Source organism: Drosophila hydei, unplaced genomic scaffold (assembly GCF_003285905.1).
Source record: "Drosophila hydei strain 15085-1641.00,03,60 unplaced genomic scaffold, DhydRS2 tig00000149-arrow-pilon, whole genome shotgun sequence".
NCBI lineage: Eukaryota > Metazoa > Arthropoda > Insecta > Diptera > Drosophilidae > Drosophila > Drosophila hydei.
The window spans coordinates 4,370,564-4,392,226 of record NW_022045678.1 but is presented as its reverse complement, the minus strand read 5'-3'; the positions used below and the strand labels follow the sequence as shown (position 1 = coordinate 4,392,226).

The window sequence follows — 21,663 nt, the reverse complement described above, 5'->3', positions numbered from 1 at the left end:
CGTAACCCGCTTCCTCTATGGACTATAGATTGCAAATTCTTGGGTTTCGAATCAAATTGCGAGACGAGGAGACCGCTTAAATCCAAGTCTGGTTGAAGCTTGGCCATTTTATTAATACGTTGATACATCAAATTAGCATTTATTTAATTACAGGAAAAGCTTTAGATTACGACAAATAATTGAGAATAGTATTATGAGCAAAAAAGTTCGATTCAAATCGAAAAAAGGCGAACATTATTAAAAATAAATTTAAAAATTGGCTTACGCTATGTCCGATATTTTCAATATCAGTACAAAGTCTATCTATTTGACATTCATCTTATTTGGAGTTGTAGCAATGAAAATTGCCTTAAAGAAAAAATTATCTATTTACAAAATACAAAATACGAACTTTTGAGTCATTTCTTCCAACTCTCTTTTTCTATATATATATATACATATATGGCTATCAGCTTTTAACTACACCAAATCCAAGTAAACATTGAACTTGATAAAGTGACTGTGGTTTTGAGTGGGATTTAAGCACATCGTTCCTCTTGAACCCATGCTAAGATAAAAGTCAAATTTATTTAATAGAGTATGTAATGATATATTTATAAGATATATAGACAAGCAGCCACTCGATTTACAGCTATCTTTAATTACTTAATTGATTTTATTGTTTTCAATTGCTGTAACTTAATACAGCTCCTAACAACTGATTAAATATTTGCGTGCTGCGCACGTTTGCAAATATTTGAGCAGAGCTAAGTGATGCAATTATATCTCTTGCAAAAAACATATATCTACAAAGAACTGTAGTTATGCAATATTTATATATATATATATGTGTGTGTATGTGTATGTGTGTGTGTACAGCTCCTGCTGCTCAGTTTATATCTAATCTAACTATTAATTAATACAAATGCAACAATCCATATAATTTTTCATTGTTCATCATTTCTGCTCCTACAATTTCCCCTACCTTCTGAGTGATTTCCCTTTTCCCCATTCATGAGTTACTTTGCTTACCGTGCAAAGTGGTATTTCTATCGTATTTTACTATAAATTTCACTTTTATGGTTGTCTTATACAAGCTTTCAAAGCTTTCGCCAAATGACAAATTTGTGCTACTAGCATATGAATAAAGCCGTTATTTCAGCTGTAGCAGGGCTATTATGCCAGAAACTGTCATATTGCACAAGAAAAGCATGCTGTAGCATTTTAATATGGAAGCTTTAGTACCCAAACTCTGTAATGTCATAATGTTTCAAGCTTTTATTCGAACTTCCAAAGCAATTTGAAAGCTTAAAAAACTTCTATAGCATATTATATGGGATTATATTATGAAACAAGCTTTAACTTTTGGTATATTTAGCTAAAATGTATGTTTCAAACTGTTATATGAGCACACAAATGAAATACACGCAAAATCTGCAATATTGTATGAAATACTAAATTGGGAACATTTTGTTATACGAATAAACAGAGAATTTCAGGGATATAGGGATGTAAGCATACAGATACATATTGTTATATTAGCCATAATCTGTAAATACATGTGTATTTCGCTTTTTGGCTTCAGTCAATATGAAATGCTCTGTATAAGACATTTATAAGAGCCTTAGTCATACAACTTTCTAGTTATAAGTCTGTCGCACTATACAAAATGAGGGGTAAAAAAGCAAAAGTACCAACCGAATCTCCATTAAAAATATATATTTAAACAATTTTCATTGTTGTTTTTTGCACACAATTTTATTGACTGTTATTCATTGGAAAACACCTCCCATATAATCGGTCGAGTTTTATTGCTTATCAACTACTGAGCATTACGACTAGATACTTTGTATAAATATCGGTATATATATCTAATAGATGCATCTTACTTTTGCTGCTGGATTTACGCAGATCAAGGCAAAAAAAATATACGTGCGATACTTTGAAGCATTTTAAAATTCGTTTCGTTCTGTTGATTATTCAATTAAATAGTGTCTCCGGTCCGTAGACCGAGCAAGAGGACTAGCTAGGTGTAGTTTCTATCAGTTGTTCTTGGTGCTTGGCTTGAGGATCGGCAAATACTGATGCAATTGGTAAATCAGAATATATTTAATACGTATAACTAACAGTACTTTTAATTTTGGGCGCTTACACTAAACTTACGCTAACAGTTTGACTTTATCCTTAGGAATTTTGTTCAAATTTTGAATAGGAATAATTTCGTTATGCATACCATATTGAGATATTTGTAGGATGACCAAAATAACTTTCCAATGTTATTCGTAAATGTTAATGTTAAATATATAAATAAGATTAAAATGTCATGAGAATTTAGAGGGACGTAAGAGAGAATCTCTCTCTCTGTCTCTCTTTCTCTTTTTGACTGTTTTCGTTTTTCGTTTTTAGTTTTTCGTTTCCTGATATGACACTGAGCAAAATGTATTGGAACAACCGAGCTGAAGCACAACCCAAACACTAAAACCTATTCAAAATAATCAAGCTCTGCTTTATTCACTGATAAAACTTCAACTAACTTAATTGGCACAGATGCAAGAAGAGGCCAGCGTCTAGGCGACTATTTCGCCAACTAAAACCATTTCTCAGTGGTATTCGACTCGTGCTATGGGTATTCCCATGTCATCCAATTCAAAGACGATCAGCTTGCGTTTCTTGCGCACATTCGCCGGCGGCAGCAGCTGCTGCTTGACTTGATCCTTTGCTGTTGTCCTGGGGGTCGCAGTGGTCGTTGCTCTCAGTGGATTCTGTGCTCTGCTGTTGCCCTTAATTTGGGCTCTCGTTGTCGTCATCGGTTTCCTTACCTGCTGCTGTTGCTGTTGCTTCGTTGTGGCACTCGTTGCTGTCTTGAGCGGCGCATTCTGATCCTTGTGATCATTTTGCTCCTTCTGGTGCTGCTGTGCATTCAATTCGCGCATCTGCTGTAGTAACTTGGGCTTCTCGTTGTGCTGTTGCTCCGCCTGGGCATTCGTTCGTTTGGCCAGCGTTGGCAGCGCGGGCAGATCGCAACGCTGTCTCAAATGCCGATAGACAGCATCCACGCGCTGCACCAGGCGGTTCACGTACTTGGTGGTGGTGCGATCCAGTATGGAAGGTGCCTTAATGCAGTCGTTGCCTCCAAATTCACAGACCTGCCACAAAGCCAATAAGAAGTGTGTATAGTGTATAGTTAATTAATATAGAATACTATAAACTTTTATCTGCTCAAGTTGTTAAAATTGATTAACTGCTGCATGAACATCAAATCTCAGATTTTCCATGCCAAGACATACTAATCTTAAGTACAACTTAGAAATTGGTTTTATTATTCCTAGTCAATAAATAAACTAACGCAGAAATTTAAAAGAAAAAAAATAAATTTCAATTTTTTTTTTTTTTTTTTAATTGCTGTTTATTTTCTAGTAAAAATATTGTTAATCAATTGAAGTTAGATTATTTTGTTTACTAAAAACAGAGCTTAACTCACCCGATAGTGCTGCAATATGGCATCCTTTGGTGGAACATTAAGTGATCCCATGCCCGGCGAGAATTCCCAGACAAAATGATTTCCTGCCTCGACCACAGCTTCGGGCTTGCAAATATATTTGGAGCGTTGCTTCTGCGGATGCAACTTGTAGCGCCTGTTTGAATGGATTAAAGTTAGCTCGACTATCTGGAGATTCAGGCACAGCTTATTCACCTGCGCGTCTTGCGCTGCGTTACCAAAGAGGCACGCACGCTGCCCAGCTGATCGCTGCCGCCTGAAATTCCGGAACTGGCGAGCGGATCGTCTGCGAACTGCAGATAGTAGAAGGCGTTCTGGAATGAATAGGCTCCAGTATTGCGATTGCGAAAACGCTGGTTGAGTGATCTGTCGAAGAAGTAAGTGAATAATGCGTTTGGGCTGGGCGTGGTTCCACTCACCTTAACAAGTCGTTGAGCGTGTCCGTGTATCGCGGCACGATGAACTCATCCAGATCGACCAGCGCCAGATACTTGTAGCGATACATTGTCCGGTAGAGGCAATCGTTTAGGGCCGCAAATAGACCTTCAGTGCGTATCTCCTTCTGGGAGCGCATGCGTAGGTTCCAGGGCAAAATGCTGACCGTAGGTCGCTGGTAGTGTAGCGACTTGAGCACTCGAGGAGTTGCATTGGTCGCTGCCTCGGCGGGCTGCAGAGGCTCCCAGTCAAAGGCCGTCAGGTTGCCAGGCACCTGCCCTCGTTGATAGCTCTGCAGCACGCAGGAGGCGTGCGGACCAAGTGTATGATTGTAGAAGGTGAAGTGCGAGACGCCCAATAGAGCATAGAACTCCAGATACTCCATCAGATACAACGCCTGATCGTAGCTAAAGTGAAACGGCTTCACACATACGGCCATCCTGTCAGGTATCTGCTCGCCGCTGGGCGGTGCCTGCGCCATGGGTCGACGAGTGGCTCCACTGCGCCCCGTGGCATTAACATTGCCCTGCGCTGGCGGTGCCGACTGCTGTGCAAAGTCCATGTCTTGATCCGTGTTGCGCAACGTTATCAAGTTGCCAGGCGGCGCTCGCAATCTGGAAACCACGCTCACAAACTGTGGCACCTCCAACAATGGAACACGCACCGGGCACAGCACGAAACACGCGCTGTACTTCAGATTCCAGTTCTCACGAATAATCTAACAAGAAAACACAGCATAATATACTTCAATAGACTTCAAATTAAATAACATATAAATAATATTCCTATGCATGAACAACCATTAATATACTAAATCAATATTTAAATACAGAGCTAAGCGGAAAAAACATTCATGAGCCCAAATACCTATTTGTAGGGAATATAATACATAAATTTATTAAGTGTCCATTTAAGGACTTATATGTTTTCATAATTGTCAATAATTTTGATTGGCTAATGTCGCTGATTATAGCAGAATATTCGTTCCACAATCGGCGTAAGAAATTGCCGGAATTGAGATTTTAACGCTTTCTAATTGAACATGCGCTTCATACGAATTCATTTCACCATCCATTTTAATCTGTCAGATCAATTCAAATGTATATCTTCCGAAAGCCATTGGTCATCAACTCCAACTAAGCAAGTCACAGCAACATTTCTGCTTGACTAAAGACGAACTGTTCGATAAGATAGAAAATGCCATAGTTACCAAAAATGATAATATAGAGCGACTGATTAAAGAGTTGAAGAACATAGATGCAAAAGACGACGGAAATGTGATGATAAAAGGCTTGAAAAGAAAATTAAGGAACTGACACATGAAACAGTCACCCAAAATATGCATGCCGAAGATCTAAATGCAGAGCTCAGGAAAAAAGATGCCGAAATACTGAGTCTTAAGTCTCGAAATATTGAATATGCTGCTAAAATTAAACAACTTGAGGGCAATGTAGAAGCCAAGGATGATATTATGACAAGCTGCAGAGGTAGAGGAACAGGTATATTCAAAATACAAGTTACTTGCTCCAAGCCCATTGAGGTTTCCTGCGATTCGAGTCTGGCCGATTCCGGCTGGACATTTATTCAACGTCGTCAAGATGGCTCTGAAAACTTTAACCGGACTATGAGCGACTACAGATCAGGCTTTGGTACACTGACCAACGAATTCTTCTTGGGTCTCGATAAGATCTACTTTTTGACGAGCTCCAAGCAACACGAGTTGTATATTTATCTAAAGGACTTTAATAATGAAGTGCGATATGCAAAGTATACTAACTTTAGCATCGGATCAGAAGAAAAATCATTTATTTTTTAATCCTGCAAATGTGGGAGGTTCAATGGCTTTTAATTATATATAAAATAAGACTTTTTAGCTCTCATAGCTTTCATAGCTTTCAAGTTAAAAAACCAAGCCAAAGATATTTCCTTTTGCCTAGGATATACATTCGCTGGAGACCATAATTAAATTTCAATGGAACCACCCAATCCATGTTCAAATAGCTTAGTTCCTTAAGTCATTATGAGACTGGGAGGATATAGACAAGCCTAGGCTAATTAAATGTGTCCGCGATGTTGGCTTAACTCACCTTAACGCGAGCCATTACCGTGGCCGAGGTGTATTTGGCACGTGCTGCTGAGGAGGAGGTTTCGCTGCTGTTGTGAGTCGTTGGGCCATACCAGAATCTGCACCAGACGCGCTCTGGTCCACGTGTTTTAGTCGCGCCAATAACGCGCACAAGGCGTGCTCCATCGCGTCGATCGAAGTAGGCGGAATAGACAAAGAACTTGAAGCGGGTGCCATTGACAACCTGCCAGGCGCCGTCGTTGGGCGCCGTGCCAAATGGGAAATGTGGCAGGGTCTCCTCCACCTGGGCGGGCAGCAGTTGGCCCCATGGTATCAGTGGCATGTTCAGCCCGTTACTGGCGCCAGCAACACCCACGCCAAAGGCGCCAGCGCCGTTTCCCTCGCCAACGCCGCCCCCAGCTCCAGCAGCGCCATTGAGCAGCATGCCCGCATACCGTGGACGCTGACCATCGGCGCCTGCGGCTTCTGTGAAATGTTCAAATCTATGAGCTCCATCTCAGTATTGGATGGCTTTTGTTATCTCAGACACACACATAGCTGTCGTTGATTACATTTCGCTTGCCATTGTGTGTCGCCGATTGCCATTTACCACTCACCTTGAATTTTAAGTTTATTGTCACGGAACTGTATAAAACCTAATTTACTATCACTCAGAATGCTGTCGTCCAGATCGTAGTCATCCTGCAAACACAATTTGATAGTAAATCAAAAATGCAATTTAATAAGTGCAATTCAGAATAAGGAAAACGGCCTGAGCTTAGCCCAAATAATACCAACTGCTGACCATTTCAATTATTTAGTTTAGCTTGATTTCACTCTGTGATGTGAATGAAAGGATTTTATAAAATTTAATTCACTTGTTTTTATGATACAGGTCACCCAGTCAGAGATTTTGGAGGTGTTAGCAAAGGAACACAAAAGAGTTGGCCACGAAACCCACTAGATATGAGAGCTGTCAGCTTGGGGGCTATGCTGCTCTTGTGGTTTCAAAAGTGCATTGCAGGGCGCAGCGTGGCAAATAAATCAGCTTTTGTTTGCAGAAAAGAAGCAAACAGAAAAGAAGAGAAGAGATAAGTAAATCATATGCATTATGCGCTATGCTGCTTGCTTAAATATGCAAATCTCTTTGCCTCCCGTAAGCCGCAAGCCGCAAAGTATGCAACGAAATATGGCGAATGGCGAATGGCGAATGGTGAATGGCAACATCTTTTGTTTTCCCACGGCCCGCCATAAGTTGGGGACCATAAAAATGGGCGCAATAGTTAAGCTGTCACGCCCGTATCGCCCCAGCAGGTGGAGCAGCATCAAAAACAATTGTTGACCATTTGGCTGCCAGCGCCACATAGATTTGCATAACAAAACTTACCTTAACATTATCATAATCCGGCATCGCATCGCCCAAGCGGCCGCCCAGGCTGGCTCCGCCCCCGCCACCCGCCCTCATGGCCATCAGCCCGCTGTGGGAGCGCTCGTCGATCATGAAAACCTGCACCGCGAAAGACACAAAGAAAACAGTCAGTGCTATTTGTGGGCGGCTTGGCTGGATAAATTTATGATGGCTGGCTTCATTTTAAGCTAATTTCTAGCTACGCTTTTGGCATTTTAATTAACGTCTGGTCGCGTCATTAATTGCACGCTGAATTTTAAATGCGTCCGCAATGCAGCCGCACCGGAGCAAGGTGCTCCGATCCAACACAATGTTGTAATTGCTTAATGCATATTTTATGAGCCTGTGAATTGGCTTATAAATTTCCTTGAAAATGGACTTTAAGTGCAATGCAAATATATACTAGACATAGTAAATGTGTAAAATAACTTTGTGTTCGATTATAATAAGATTTATGGCGATGGTTATTGAAAAGATTATGAGAATCATAGTGATCAGTATTGGATTTATTATCTCTTCGAGTCAAGCCCAACTTATTTAAAGAGATACAAGAAGAAATATCGTAAGAATCATAGAACTTAATTTGAGATACTAAATTTTATATTTTTTATTTGATGAAATTAAGTCTTAATTCTTGTTAACTATAGAAAATTTTCAATTTATCAATAAGACAAATTTTCAATTCTCTATTTTATATTATAGTTTCGACTTTGAAGTTTGTTGGACACAGCAATTAGAATTGGGACCGAAAGTCCCAAAAGATTTACCGTTTGGCATATATCATTCAGAAGAGCCTATGGGAGAACTGAATGAATAGATAATAAATACTTTTGCATAGGTATGTGGTACTGCTCCATATACTTTAAAATTGAAAATGCTTGTTTCATTTTAATTTATAATAATTATAATTATAATAATTTGAATTGTTCAGCTTCGAATCGTAAACTGTATTATTCCTTCCTCAGTTCGAATCAAGACATTTATATTGATTTGGATTACACTACTGGCCAGTTGAGTTGACATACAATCGCATCTTTCAGTGATCACTACATGAGTTTAAATGAGTAACTTACTTAAAAAAAAAAAAAAAAAACTAGATCTATAAGATAAAGCTAAACTTTTACTTTATCCTAATTTTTCTTTTATTTAGTTTTAAGATCTCACTCACTAACATGAAACATATGTATGTTACATACATGCCCATCTGCTATACAGAGATCACAGTTTTCAATGTAATCAATATTTAATTAATTAATTTTTATTTTAATCACTAACTCTTACACATATCTTTAGCATAGATTTAAAGTTTATCAATATATCATGTATACATAGATTTTGCTACTTTTCTATATTTATAAATAATATTTGCTGATTGCGATCGTTGACTATCTCTGACACATGCAAAGCATAGCTCTGAGTTTTGTTGTCGATTTTAGATTTGTGATTCTTATCTAAAGCACTGCTTGCAGTTCGTAGTGAACGTGAAGCCTATATATTATTATATTATTATAGCTTAGACTCAAGAGTTGAGCAAGAAGTCGGAGCAACTGACTGCATTGCACTCGACCACAGCCCAACAGCAGCACGGGCTGTGCATAAAATTAATATATAAAAATAAATAGACTCTTACAGAAGATGGAAATTATATATGAAAGTCTATTTGTGATCAAGCTGATAAATTCAGCTTTTTACCTGATATAATTAATAATTAATCAATGGAGAAGTTGAAATAAAAAGGTTTATCTGAAATTTTGATGGATACATATAATAAATATATTAAATACTGAGCTGATATACTCTTTGGATTTGTTAATGTATATATCTTCTTGATAGGGATCTGCATCGATGGAAATGGAAATTCAGCGTATATTGGTTTTGAGAAAATGTATATAACAATCATAACAGGATCGTTTAATGATCTCGCATCCAGAAAAGGAAGAATTTAAAATTTTAAATGTATATTCCATACATTATAGATATTGATAGCAAAAAAAATGATAACTGCTTAAGTTCCTATGATGAACAGACAGACTATGAACATTTCAGATTTTCCTCTTTTTCCATATATTTCTAAGAGTAGCGGAAATACACACATCTGTTCATCATTGTAACGTTTTCAAATTATAATTATGAAAGTCAATCTTAGACAACAATTTTTACAACAATTCATTTCCCATAGTAAGCCCCTTGGAAACCCATGGAGCCTAAACGCAACGTCGATTAAATGAATCAACATTTTATGAATACATATAATAAGCAATAAACAGGATATATCAACTTGAATATGGACTTACCTCGGTCAATATGATGAGGCCAAAGACAGCAAAAAAGAGGATGACAATCAGAAAACTCATGCTGGATCGCTCTCGACTGCCCCAGTTTTTCTTGCCACGCTTCATCGTTGGGGTTAGTGACGTGCGACTTCCTTGACTGTGATGCTGATGCTGGTGATGATGCTGATGCTGCTGCTGATGGTGGTAACAGGCGTGGGAGTGACCAGTGTAGGCCTGCTGATAGGGATGGCCGCTCAGGGAGCTGTGGCTGCTCGATTTGGAATTAGAGCTGAGATTGTTGGCGCTGGCGGAGCCCCCCGATCCCGATGCGAGCGGCTTGTATATTGGGGGGCTCCTGCTGCCTAACATGGCGGAGTGCAGGTGGGTGGTGGGTGAGTGGGTACGTGGTTAGTTTTTGGACACTTGTGGAAGCTTGCTTGAGCTGGGTTGGCTTGGCGTATGGGTTAACTCTTGACTTTAAGTATTTGGCATAGCTTGTTCTTTTTTACTTTGTGGCAACTGAAAAGGCAAACCAATTCAACATGCTGATTAGCAATGAACACTCGTAGCAAAACAAAACGCAAAAGGTGTAAATGTCAACGAATCAGAGAGCAAGAGAGCAAGAGAGAGAGACAGAGAGAGGGAAGGAAAAGAGCGTGAGAGCGTAAGCGCCGCTGCCTGGCAGCTTTCCTTGTTGGCCAATCAAACAGGAAAAATCAATAAAAATTTGTGCAGCGCTTTTCCTGAATTGTGTTTTAAGCTTAACACAGTGAAATTCAAGCGAATTTTCACGTTTTCTGTGCGTTTTCCTGCCGAAGCTAAAGCGTATGAAAGTAGCAAAAGACCCCTTTGACCTGAGCTGAAACAATGTGTCCACAATCCAATACTTCATTGTAACCAAGCTCTGGCCTTTGCCTTGAAGTTTTTCATCTTTCACCTTTTTAATACATTTTGGATAGCACTTTGTACACTTAACTAGACCTCAGAAGAGCCGAAACCTTTTACACTTGGCTTTTACAAAGATCTTAGTAGTTTCGCACGCTTTCGCTATATTTTCGACTAGTTCGTTATGTCAACTGTCAAAACAGCCAAGTGTCTCTCTCTGTGCTTAGCAGAAAAAACAACAGGACTCAGGACATGCGCAGTTCCTTGATGACCACAGAGACAGCTGTTGCTGCATTTCCACGCATTTCCACAGCTGATGATTGAATAAAACAAGAATCGCGCTAAACTGCTGAAGAATTACTGGAACAATTGAATTTTCATTCGAAATAAAATCAAAATTGAATCTGGGCTATTCTTAACCTTCTTCAATCATAATAAATAATTCTTAAGAAATTGAAACTCCATAACAAAGCACCTAAGTGAAAGAATAGAAAACTTGACTAAATAATCAGTATAATCTTACTTAACCTTACTTACATTATCAATAAAAAAATAAATATGTCTCTTCTGTGCGATTCTCATGACTTCCACCTATATTTATGAATGTATGAATGTATGAATGTATGAATGTATGAATGTATGAATGTATGAATGTATGAATGTATGAATGTATGAATGTATGAATGTATGAATGTATGAATGTATGAATGTATGAATGTATGAATGTATGAATGTATGAATGTATGAATGTATGAATGTATGAATGTATGAATGTATGAATGTATGAATGTATGAATGTATGAATGTATGAATGTATGAATGTATGAATGTATGAATGTATGAATGTATGAAGTATGAATGTATGAATGTATGAATGTATGAATGTATGAATGTATGAATGTATGAATGTATGAATGTATGAATGTATGAATGTATGAATGTATGAATGTATGAATGTATGAATGTATGAATGTATGAATGTATGAATGTATGAATGTATGAATGTATGGAATGTATGAATGTATGAATGTATGAATGTATGAATGTATGAATGTATGAATGTATGAATGTATGAATGTATGAAGTATGAATGTATGAATGTATGAATGTATGAATGTATGAATGTATGAATGTATGAATGTATGAATGTATGAATGTATGAATGTATGAATGTATGAATGTATGAATGTATGAATGTATGAATGTATGAATGTATGAATTGTATGAATGTATAATGATGTATGAATGGTATGAATGTATGAATGTATGAATGTATGAATGTATGAATGTATGAATGTATGAATGTTATGACTGTATGAATGTATGAATGTATGACTGTATGAATGTATGAATGTATGAATGTATGAATGTATGAATGCATGAATGCATGAATGTATGAATATATGAATGACCTTAATAAGGTAAAATGTTACCCCAACATATGTTGTAGGTTTATTGAAATGTCATTTAAGCCCAAAGCTCACATACTTTAAAAACAAATGCTAGATAAGACCCAATCCAAATACATATAGTTATATATACATATATATAGAGTGCTTCATTTCTATGACTTTCATTTCCGGCCTAACTTTGGTGCATATATCTTTGGCCATTTTCATAGCTGACAGGATGCACTGCGCATCCTGCACTATTCCTTTCCACAAAAGCTATCATCCGCCTCTCTTAGCAACGGCATTACCGACTTGTTTGTTTTTTACTTAGACCGACTGTTGAATGCCTGGCTGTTTGTCTCTGACCGGCTGCGTCTGTTGAGCTGGACAAAAGAATTAGCGGAAACAATAAAATTCGAAAAGTTTTTGAAAACCAATAAATTTGAAGTGTTTGAAATCAATTGGGAACAAATTGCAAAAGGCAGAAACGAACGAACCCATGTGAAAAGTCCAAAGGGCCGAGAACAAGGGAAAGAGACTGTATATACAAGACGAGAGTCTCTCAAACTTTCCCCACCTTTTTCCCAATATTTTCCTCATCGCTTTTCCACATTTTCTGAGAGTGGGTGTGCATGTGTGTGCGCATCTTATTTGTGTGAAAATCCAGTAAGCAATTGAAAAGTTTTCAAAACAAATATGCAAAGAAAAAGGTGCTCGAGACTGCGACTCCAACGCCTCCTAACTGCAATTGCCAGCAACGGGCAGCAGGAGTCGGAAAAGGAAAAGCAGCCAAAGCCATCCTCATCGACGTCGACCCTGGGCGTTGAGAAAAACAGTTTTGTTTGCTAAACTTTTGTCATTGCAACTGCAACAATGCCGAAGTAATAGCCAAAGTTATTGCCCAGAGTTACCAGAAATGATCTCGGCCCACAGCTGCACTCGGCTCTCCACAGCCACAGCATTAGATTATGTGATATATCGCTCTAAAATGACCACACACTCAGAATATACCGCAAATTAACCAATGCAAAATGCTGGAATTCACAAAACGACTGCTTGGCTGCATTGGCTGACAGAATGTGTATGACTAACACATACTACATCCAAACATTCTAGTTATAGTCTCCGGCAATTAAAACATTTGTATTTCAGTTATGAAAGCTGCAGTTGTGCGCAAGAGAATGCATCATACTCGCTCACATCAACAAAATAGTTTAAATAATAAATAATAATAAAATTATAGAAAATACAGTGGTATCTACTTGTCATACATCATTTCTTAAGACTGTCGGCAGAGCAATTGAACAGCTTATAAGAAGACAGTCAATCATGCATACACTATTTAATCCCAATTTCAATTGTCTAGCATCAAGCGAATATACTTTCTTCATTTTTAAAACAAATATAACAAGCAACTCATTAACTCATTAAAAAGAAATTTGTAATTGATTAAAAAATGAAATTAACTATTAATTAAAAAAACGATAGACTTGTTCCGCGTATATCAAATTGTATAGCTATGCCGAGACGGACACGGCTAGATCGACTGTTCGACTTTTGCTGATCGTGTATAGACATATATATAATATATGTTTACTACAGAGTACATAAATTAAATGATTTATGGACATTTCAACAATTCCACAAATTTAAAATATATATGAATAAATTTATATTCTTTAACTGATAATAGAAGTATACTAAATTCCAAAGTGTATATGTTTGAACACAAAAAAATATACTCACAAATATACACACATATATGTTATATAAATGTTTAATATGTTTTACCCTGAAATTCCCACTAAGCTCAACATTGATTTGGAACTCGATTTGGAATCATGAAATGACTTTTTTGAATAGGAATAGATTTCAGTCAGTAATCAACTCAATTGAATCAATTGAAATGTATATATTCAGAAAGCAATCCCCTTTGTCATTAATATGATGAGACTGCTGTGAGCTTAACACCTACAAGAAAACTGAATGGAATGAATAAATCTACAATTGTGAGCTTAATCCGTATATTTCAGCATTGCAGTGTTTCGAAGAAGACAGATGAGCAGTGTGGAAGCAACTATTAGAAGGTAGTTAAGCCCCCTATGCAATATGTAGCTTCCTGCAATCGATTGGATGGCAATCTAAGGAGACTAATGAAGAAAAGCTCAACGATCTAACAAATTACATACGAAGTCTCGAAGTGATTATCTTATTTTTACTTTTGCATGTTTTTATTGTTAATTAAATTAGGCAGTGCAAATAAACAATATAATAAATAAGGGGAATTATTGAATAAAATCCAAAACCATATATATTGCTAATGCGAACAAAATTAAAGAGATTGATACAAAGATAACTCAAAGTATAATAAAAGACATTGAAGATTTTTCTTCCAGCTGCATAGGTAAATTAACAAGAACTTATGAAATAAGAATCCCTGGTTCAAATCCCTTTCATAATTTAATGATTTCGGTTGAAAAATAATTCAGTATCGTCAAGATGGATCCGTAAACTTCGAACGCGGATGGGTAGAGTATCGATGTAGCTCCTGTAAATTGGAAAATTTTATATGCCACATTTTTTGACGAAGTAAAACCAACATAGTTTGCACATTTATCTTAAGATTTTTAAAATGAATATCGAGATAAAAGAATCTGAGTATGGAGATCACGATAATAGTTACAGGTAACCAAATGAAACTCCACATATATTTTTGAAAATAATAATTCTTTGACAAGTTGGAGCTTGTTAAATGGCATACGAACGCGGTGTTGGGATCAATGGCAAAGAAAATCCCTAAAATGCGTCCAAGTGAAGAACAGTTTATTAATATAAATATGCGATTATACTCTGATAAATATATATTTATTTCTAGAATGTAATCTAATCTTTTTATAGTATAATATATAGTTTAATATATATTATATATATATTTATATTATTGATTTATATTATTTATAGTATTTAAATTATATATATATATATATATTTATATTATATATTATTGAATACTAATTCTTAAATATTAAATATATTCTTAAATAGAAGAAACATAACGCAACCGCATCGCGTGAGGTTGAGAAATTGTATTTGTGTAACAGGATTTGAAATGAAGCCAAGAACATCGATTTTCACAATTTTAGTTTTGGGTGCTTAAAAAATAAATCTGAGATTGCAGTTTAGACTAATATGATTGTTGAAAACTATATTTAATTGGCCCGCATAATCAGTAAAATTAAACTAGCTATCAAACGATGCAGATAAATTTTGCTTAAAAAAACAAGTCCAAATATCGATTTTGATTGATTGCATTTGCCAAGAACGTCACGCTTACAGAATTTATGGATTTTAGCTAAGGAAAAGCTTACATCGACGGTTTGTAGGAATGGACAGATGGATCAACATGCTTAATGGCTACAGAATATACAGGCCAACAGTGAATTGATGTGAAGGAGTAGTAAGTCTTAGTTAAGCCGCATGCATTTCGACGAAATTCGACTGACAGAGTAAACACGTGCCACATCTAGGGCCACCCAGTCCGAGGCAAACGGCACTCCGACAAGGTAAACACTCGAACGCATTCGTTGCACCTGAAGTGAGATTAAATAAAACTGCAGCTGGAAAATTGAAATGAAAATTCAGCAGGGCAAACAAATTCGAGACAACTTATAGTATTTCTCAACTTCTCCACTTCTGTCTTCAATTCCCAGCGCAAGTAGCGACTGCCAAAATGTATATTTCATTTATATACTCCTGTATATATGAGCTTGTATATGTGTGTGTTTATATGTTAGCCTATGTGCAGATAGAAGCCGTATCACTAAGTTCATATGCTCTGCGAGTGGCACCCTCTACCTAGCCCTTGCCTTGTAGGCAACTCAACTTTGATGAGTTTGCAAAGTAAAGCATTTTTGGCCACAGCAGAAACTTACCTCTGCCACTTAACTTCGCGTGCAGTCGACTATATTTGAAATTATGATTAAAATAACCCAAATGATGAGCCGGATAACGAGTAAAGCGTGCTCAACTTAAAAGCACTCGCTGCTTTCCCAGCCAGAGTCAGTTATGCTTACCCATAATTAACTTTAATAAATCTCAACTTTGTTCTGTTTTTTTTTTTTGTTTCAGTTTTAGTACACCAAATGTAGCAATAGAAGAGTTTTCTTAACATATATTTAATAGTTGGTAGACAGCAGCTTATAACCTGAATGAACAGTCAAGCCGCCAGTCTAGTAGCCCATAAAAGCTGCAAACATATTAATCAATTCAATTAGCTCAATAACTGCACTGATCAAGTTTATTTCAAATAGTTGATAACATCTGATATCTCGAGTCGATTATAGTCAATATCGAGTTTCAGCAGCTTAAGCCATATCAATTGCTCAATTTTGTTAATTCATCCATTGGCTTACTCCTATGCTTGGATAAGCCCTTGCAATTCCTTGAAGAGTGGAGAAACAATTGGTAGTATTTCCTAGTCCGGTGCTCTCGCCTCCAGCACTCTTATTAGTTTTCCATGGATACATTGGCTATCTCAGCCATTAGAATATAGTACTTAGTCTATACATAGTCATCGAGCACGGGTATTCGCTGGCCGCAATTAAAAATAAACCCAATTTAGCTAAAGAGTTTACTTCTAGGTTTCTCCAGCAGAACGTAGCCAATTGTAAGTTCCCAGACACCAGCGCGTCCGCACGCAATAAAAGCCGTGGGAAGTGTAGAAGCAGAAGATAGACAGAAAAAGACATGGCATGCTGCTAGGCATTTCATTAATTTGAGTTCATTTTTGTGCTTTTGTAATCCAGAGACCGGCGACGAGGACGTCTGGAACAGCTTGAGCAGAAGAAGGACGCCAAGCGGCAGGCGTAACTGGAAAGAGGAGACAGGAGCAGCTCCGCAGGCGGCGCATATCAGCCGGATGCGCGCGTTGTTTGGTAATTTCCTTAACGGAAGCACATGCAGTTGCAGCCCCGGATCAGGAGGAACAGACCAAGGCAATCGCCATTGAGGCTGGCAACGAACACTTGGTGTCTGCTGGTCAGATACGAGTGCATGCGAAATTTGCTAGCAAAAATTTGTTGCAGAATTTCCGCAGCTAATAAATGGCGAACTTAGTGTGTGCGGGCGAGCGCCTTTAAAGGCGTCGCCTTGCCCACAGAACCTGCCCACATACATTTCCAATTGATTAAGCACTTTGGCCAAACTCAACCGCAAAAGCACAGCTTAGCCATGGGCATGGCCAGATCTTGACTGCCAGCCCCACAAAAAAAAAAAAAAAATAACCAGCACTCATCGAATCAAAGCGAATCGAATCGTCTGGTAACCAAATGCAACGAAATGTGAAACACAACGTTGGCTGCATGCTCGTTCCTCTGTGGCTGGGTTGACGCCATGGCTGGACGCTTTAACTGCTTGGACCGGATCGCAGCGAGTCTGCACAGGGACTGCCACTCGAATCGCAACTTAAAATGTACTTTTGGGGGCTTTTTCATTTAGTGGGCCATAAATTAGGCAGCTGTGTTTTAACGGCGCCGGCAAAATTCGAATACGCTGAGCGGCGACATTTCCCATCCACTCCCACAAGCGGGCCACAGACGGACTAAGGTCCAAATCCTGGCGAGGCAATTAATCTGTGCGGGTCACGTCGCCGCCAGCTAAGTTAAAAATTCAAAGGTCAGAGGACAGCGTTTATTTGCACACGGCATGGGAAAAAAACTATATATATAAGAGAGCAATTCGATTTATTTTGCAATAACACTGAGAAATAGTTTTGCTAAATTAAATAAGATTTCAACTTAAATTAACTTACAAAAATATGTTTACAAATAAAAAAATTTATAAGCACTTTAAAATGTATATAAAAAGATTTTTTTGAATTTGCTTTATATTTAATATTATTTTTACTTTTTTTGTTTATATTTAATTTCTCAGTTAAAGGTAAAGTTGAGAAATCCACGACAAATGATAAAGTTTCAGTTGACGTGATATCAATCCAATACTAATAGCAACTCCAAGATAATATTGGCTGCCCGTGAATCCAGGAAGAGTGCCGAATATCATAAAAAGATATAGATATATATATATATAGATATAGATTAATTAAAATTAATATTAAAATAAAGGGTGACCATGCAAGAGTGATACTATTTCAGATAGTTATATTGCATCAGTTAATAAATTTGACGAGCTTATTTAAATGTTAATATAATAAATACATATTGCCATTTAAAACCACCTGAAAAGTAAAAAAAAGTGAAAATAGTAATTTCGATTTAGAATGTTATGTGCATTGCATAGGTTTAGTACGCTTGAAATTCCTCGAAATCTTGAGAAGTTTGAGCATGAGTACACTCCTTTCGATCCTAAGACATGATCGGTAGCAACTGCAGAAAATATTATCTGCTCATCAATCAATTTTAAAGCAGAGCCACAAGAGTAGCCTCGGCGCCCACATTTAACTACTATCAAATTTGACCTTTGTCTACAGCACTGCCAGCAAGCTGCCATGGCAATTTGAACGAATTGCGTTTATGCACCTAAGAACTTGGCTTTAGATTAACAATAAAATCAGAAATAACGCGTTAGCTGAAATTGTTTTTATTTTATAGCAATTTCTACGTTTAGTGCTCTTAGCCAAATGGTCACCCTGAAGTTAAGGTATATAATATGCAGTTAGTCTATAATACTAATATATATAAATTTAGCCACTGCGTTTACTCCTTGAGAGTGTTGCACCGGAAATACAATTAGGCTGAGTGCTGGACACATGTTGAACTTAAGCCACGGAAACTTGTTTTAAATTGCTGCAGAGCGGCCATCAAAGAGCAAAGGCCACAAGGACCACCAACTACCGAGTCGGAGATGGAGACTACGACGGAGACGGAGACGTTTGCCATATAAATTCAATAGCCATGGCAATAAGTGCATTAGCAGCATATTTCACAGATTGGCAGACACGTCGAGCGGGCGGCTGGGCAGACAGTTGCTCGACCAAAAAGTAAGCCACAAATTGCATGAGATCATAAATATTTCAAGCATAAAGTACAAAATATGCAAAAGTTTTTCTTTTCAGCTTCCAGTTGCCAGTCGCCAGTGCCAGTTGCCATTGCCAGTCGCCATTGCCAGTCGCCATTGCCAGTTGCCCAGTGCAGCTACAGATAGTAGCACGGGCAACGTCAAACGAAATAAGAAAAATATATTGCTAAATTCTCGCACAGGAAACACAGGAGTAGCAGCAGGACCTTTTCGCTGCCAGGACTTGGGCAGCACGTGCAACGCGCCAAATGCCAAACGGAAGTTCAAAGCGTAAAGAGCATGTTACGATACGAAATGGGCCAAACTGCATTGGTATTGGCCGCGATACGATGGCGTCTCTATCCCTTTCCCTCTCTGTCTCCCTCTGTCTCTCTGTGTGTTTGGTCAGCCGATTGTGGCAACAAATTGCAATAAGCAATTTTTCAATTTTCAATTTAGACGCCATCGACGACACCAGCAACATGCAAAGCAGCGCGACCAGCAACTGGCCATAACTCAGTTACATCCGACTCCGGATGGGCAGAATCCAGTCACAGGCAGCAAACCCGTTAGCCGGTGCGACAAGACAAATGTGTGCCAAAAAAAAATCAAGAGATTCCGGCAGTTAACACACAGCTGCTCCGGGCGCCAAATTAATAAGTAGTCTATCCGGTATATCTTACGGAGATTTCTAAGCAGAGATTTATAAACGAAATCGATTGTTCAGAATCAGAGTCAGAGTCAGAATCAGAGTCAGAGTCAGAGTCAGAGTCAGAGTCAGAGTCAGAGTCAGAGTCAGAGTCAGAGTCAGAGTCAGAGTCAGAGTCAGAGTCAGAGTCAGAATCAGAGTCAGAGTCAGAGTCAGAGTCAGAGTCAGAGTCAGAGTCAGAGTCAGAGTCAGAGTCAGAGTCAGAGTCAGAGTCAGAGTCAGAGTCAGAGTCAGAGTCAGAGTCAGAGTCAGAGTCAGAGTCAGAGTCAGAGTCAGAGTCAGAGTCAGAGTCAGAGTCAGAGTCAGAGTCAGAGTCAGAGTCAGAGTCAGAGTCAGAGTCAGAGTCAGAGTCAGAGTCAGAGTCAGAGTCAGAGTCAGAGTCAGAGTCAGAGTCAGAGTCAGAGTCAGAGTCAGAGTCAGAGTCAGAGTCAGAGTCAGAGTCAGAGTCAGAGTCAGAGTCAGAGTCAGAGTCAGAGTCAGAGTCAGAGTCAGAGTCAGAGTCAGAGTCAGAGTCAGAGTCAGAGTCAGAGTCAGAGTCAGAGTCAGAGTCAGAGTCAGAGTCAGAGTCAGAGTCAGAGTCAGAGTCAGAGTCAGAGTCAGAGTCAGAGTCAGAGTCAGAGTCAGAGTCAGAGTCAGAGTCAGAGTCAGAGTCAGAGTCAGAGTCAGAGTCAGAGTCAGAGTCAGAGTCAGAGTCAGTCAGAGTCAGAGTCAGAGGCAGTCTACATCATGTCATGGATGTAGCTTTAAAATAAAACTAGAATCAGCGCAGCATTAGAAATGGTTTTTGTTTTATTGCAATTCGTTCTGCCATTGATCTTATTTGGTCACCCTCTATATGGATAAAGGATACAATTTGGAATATCGAGAATGTTATGATGATATTGAAGCGATTGATGTGAGAGGACATTCAACGTAACAGCTCGTAGGCGTGGTATGCACGAAATTTGAGTTTTCGCCAGCGTTGCACAACCACTAGAACACCGAGGCAGAGCCACATGATAATCACCACAATGGAATATATGGAAATGGCAGATTGCTCAGGGATTTCGCTGTTCTTCAGCATGAAGACCATGTTGCGAAAGTTGTGCTCGCACTGCACACAGCCGTCGAACTGCACGTCCACAAAGTCGTCCTCGTAGGATTGACCGAACAAGGATAACTGGCCACGCACCACCAGCACCAAGCCGAGCAGCGGAATGAGCGGACGGCAGCCAAACATATTTCGAATATATTAGGAGAAAGAAAGAAACCCACTTGTGTTCTACTAAACAATTGATTTCAAAGTGAACATCCGATCAAGTGCTGGGCTTCTTTTATATAAACGCTGCACTGAGCTATCATATGACGATCCAATTGAATCGCTGTTATTCGGAGAACTAAAATTGTTTCTGGAGCGCAGAGTCATAAATAAGCAATCGATAGCTCCAGTTCGGTTGAACGAAGTGAGTTTGTGCATATGTTTGCTCATTTGACACCTTATCAAGTGTTAAACAAAGCCGAAGCAATGAATTTCCAAAGGTGGTTCAAGATGGGCCTTCGAAAGTGTTTAGAAAACCTTTTGCACCTTGAAGAACACTTGAACTAAAGCTGTTATACCTTGAACCCATTTAAAATGGTTCAATTCAGAGTGTAATAGTACTAGTAGAAGACCTCAAAGCTTATAAATAATATTAATCAGAACGACGATTTTATTCGATTTGATGATTTGATGCCAAATTTTAAGAAACTAGTAAAAGAGTTCAAGCCGATTTACAAGACTACTGTACAGTTGAAGACACCTACTTGTTTAATCTTTAATATTTTATATACTTCAAACAAAATCTGCATCCTGCTGAGAAAAGGATTCAACACACTCTATAGCAATTCGAGCCAATCATTAACTATCGGCTCAATACAAAGTTTCTCATCTGTTGTTCACTGAAAAAGATTTTACTCAACTGCTCAACTGAGCTCGTGAATGATGCAACTCTTTGAGTGGAAACAGAGTGCAAACAGACGAACTAAT

The 21,663-nt window shown here is 38.3% G+C and overlaps 1 protein-coding gene across 1 annotated transcript; it reads right to left on the bottom strand.

Annotated features, from left to right (window-relative positions):
- Positions 1-2,342: 2,342 nt before the first annotated feature.
- Positions 2,343-10,722, bottom strand: LOC111592565. Its single transcript, XM_023304862.2, has 9 exons — positions 10,597-10,722; positions 9,681-10,178; positions 7,366-7,485; positions 6,596-6,680; positions 6,001-6,464; positions 3,898-4,631; positions 3,674-3,844; positions 3,461-3,614; positions 2,343-3,125 (listed from the first exon to the last, which is right to left on the bottom strand). The coding sequence occupies exons 2-9, from the start codon at positions 10,026-10,028 to the stop codon at positions 2,580-2,582; spliced, it is 2,622 nt and encodes an 873-aa protein (XP_023160630.2). The 5' UTR covers positions 10,029-10,178; positions 10,597-10,722; the 3' UTR covers positions 2,343-2,579.
- Between the last annotated feature and the right edge of the window lie 10,941 nt (positions 10,723-21,663).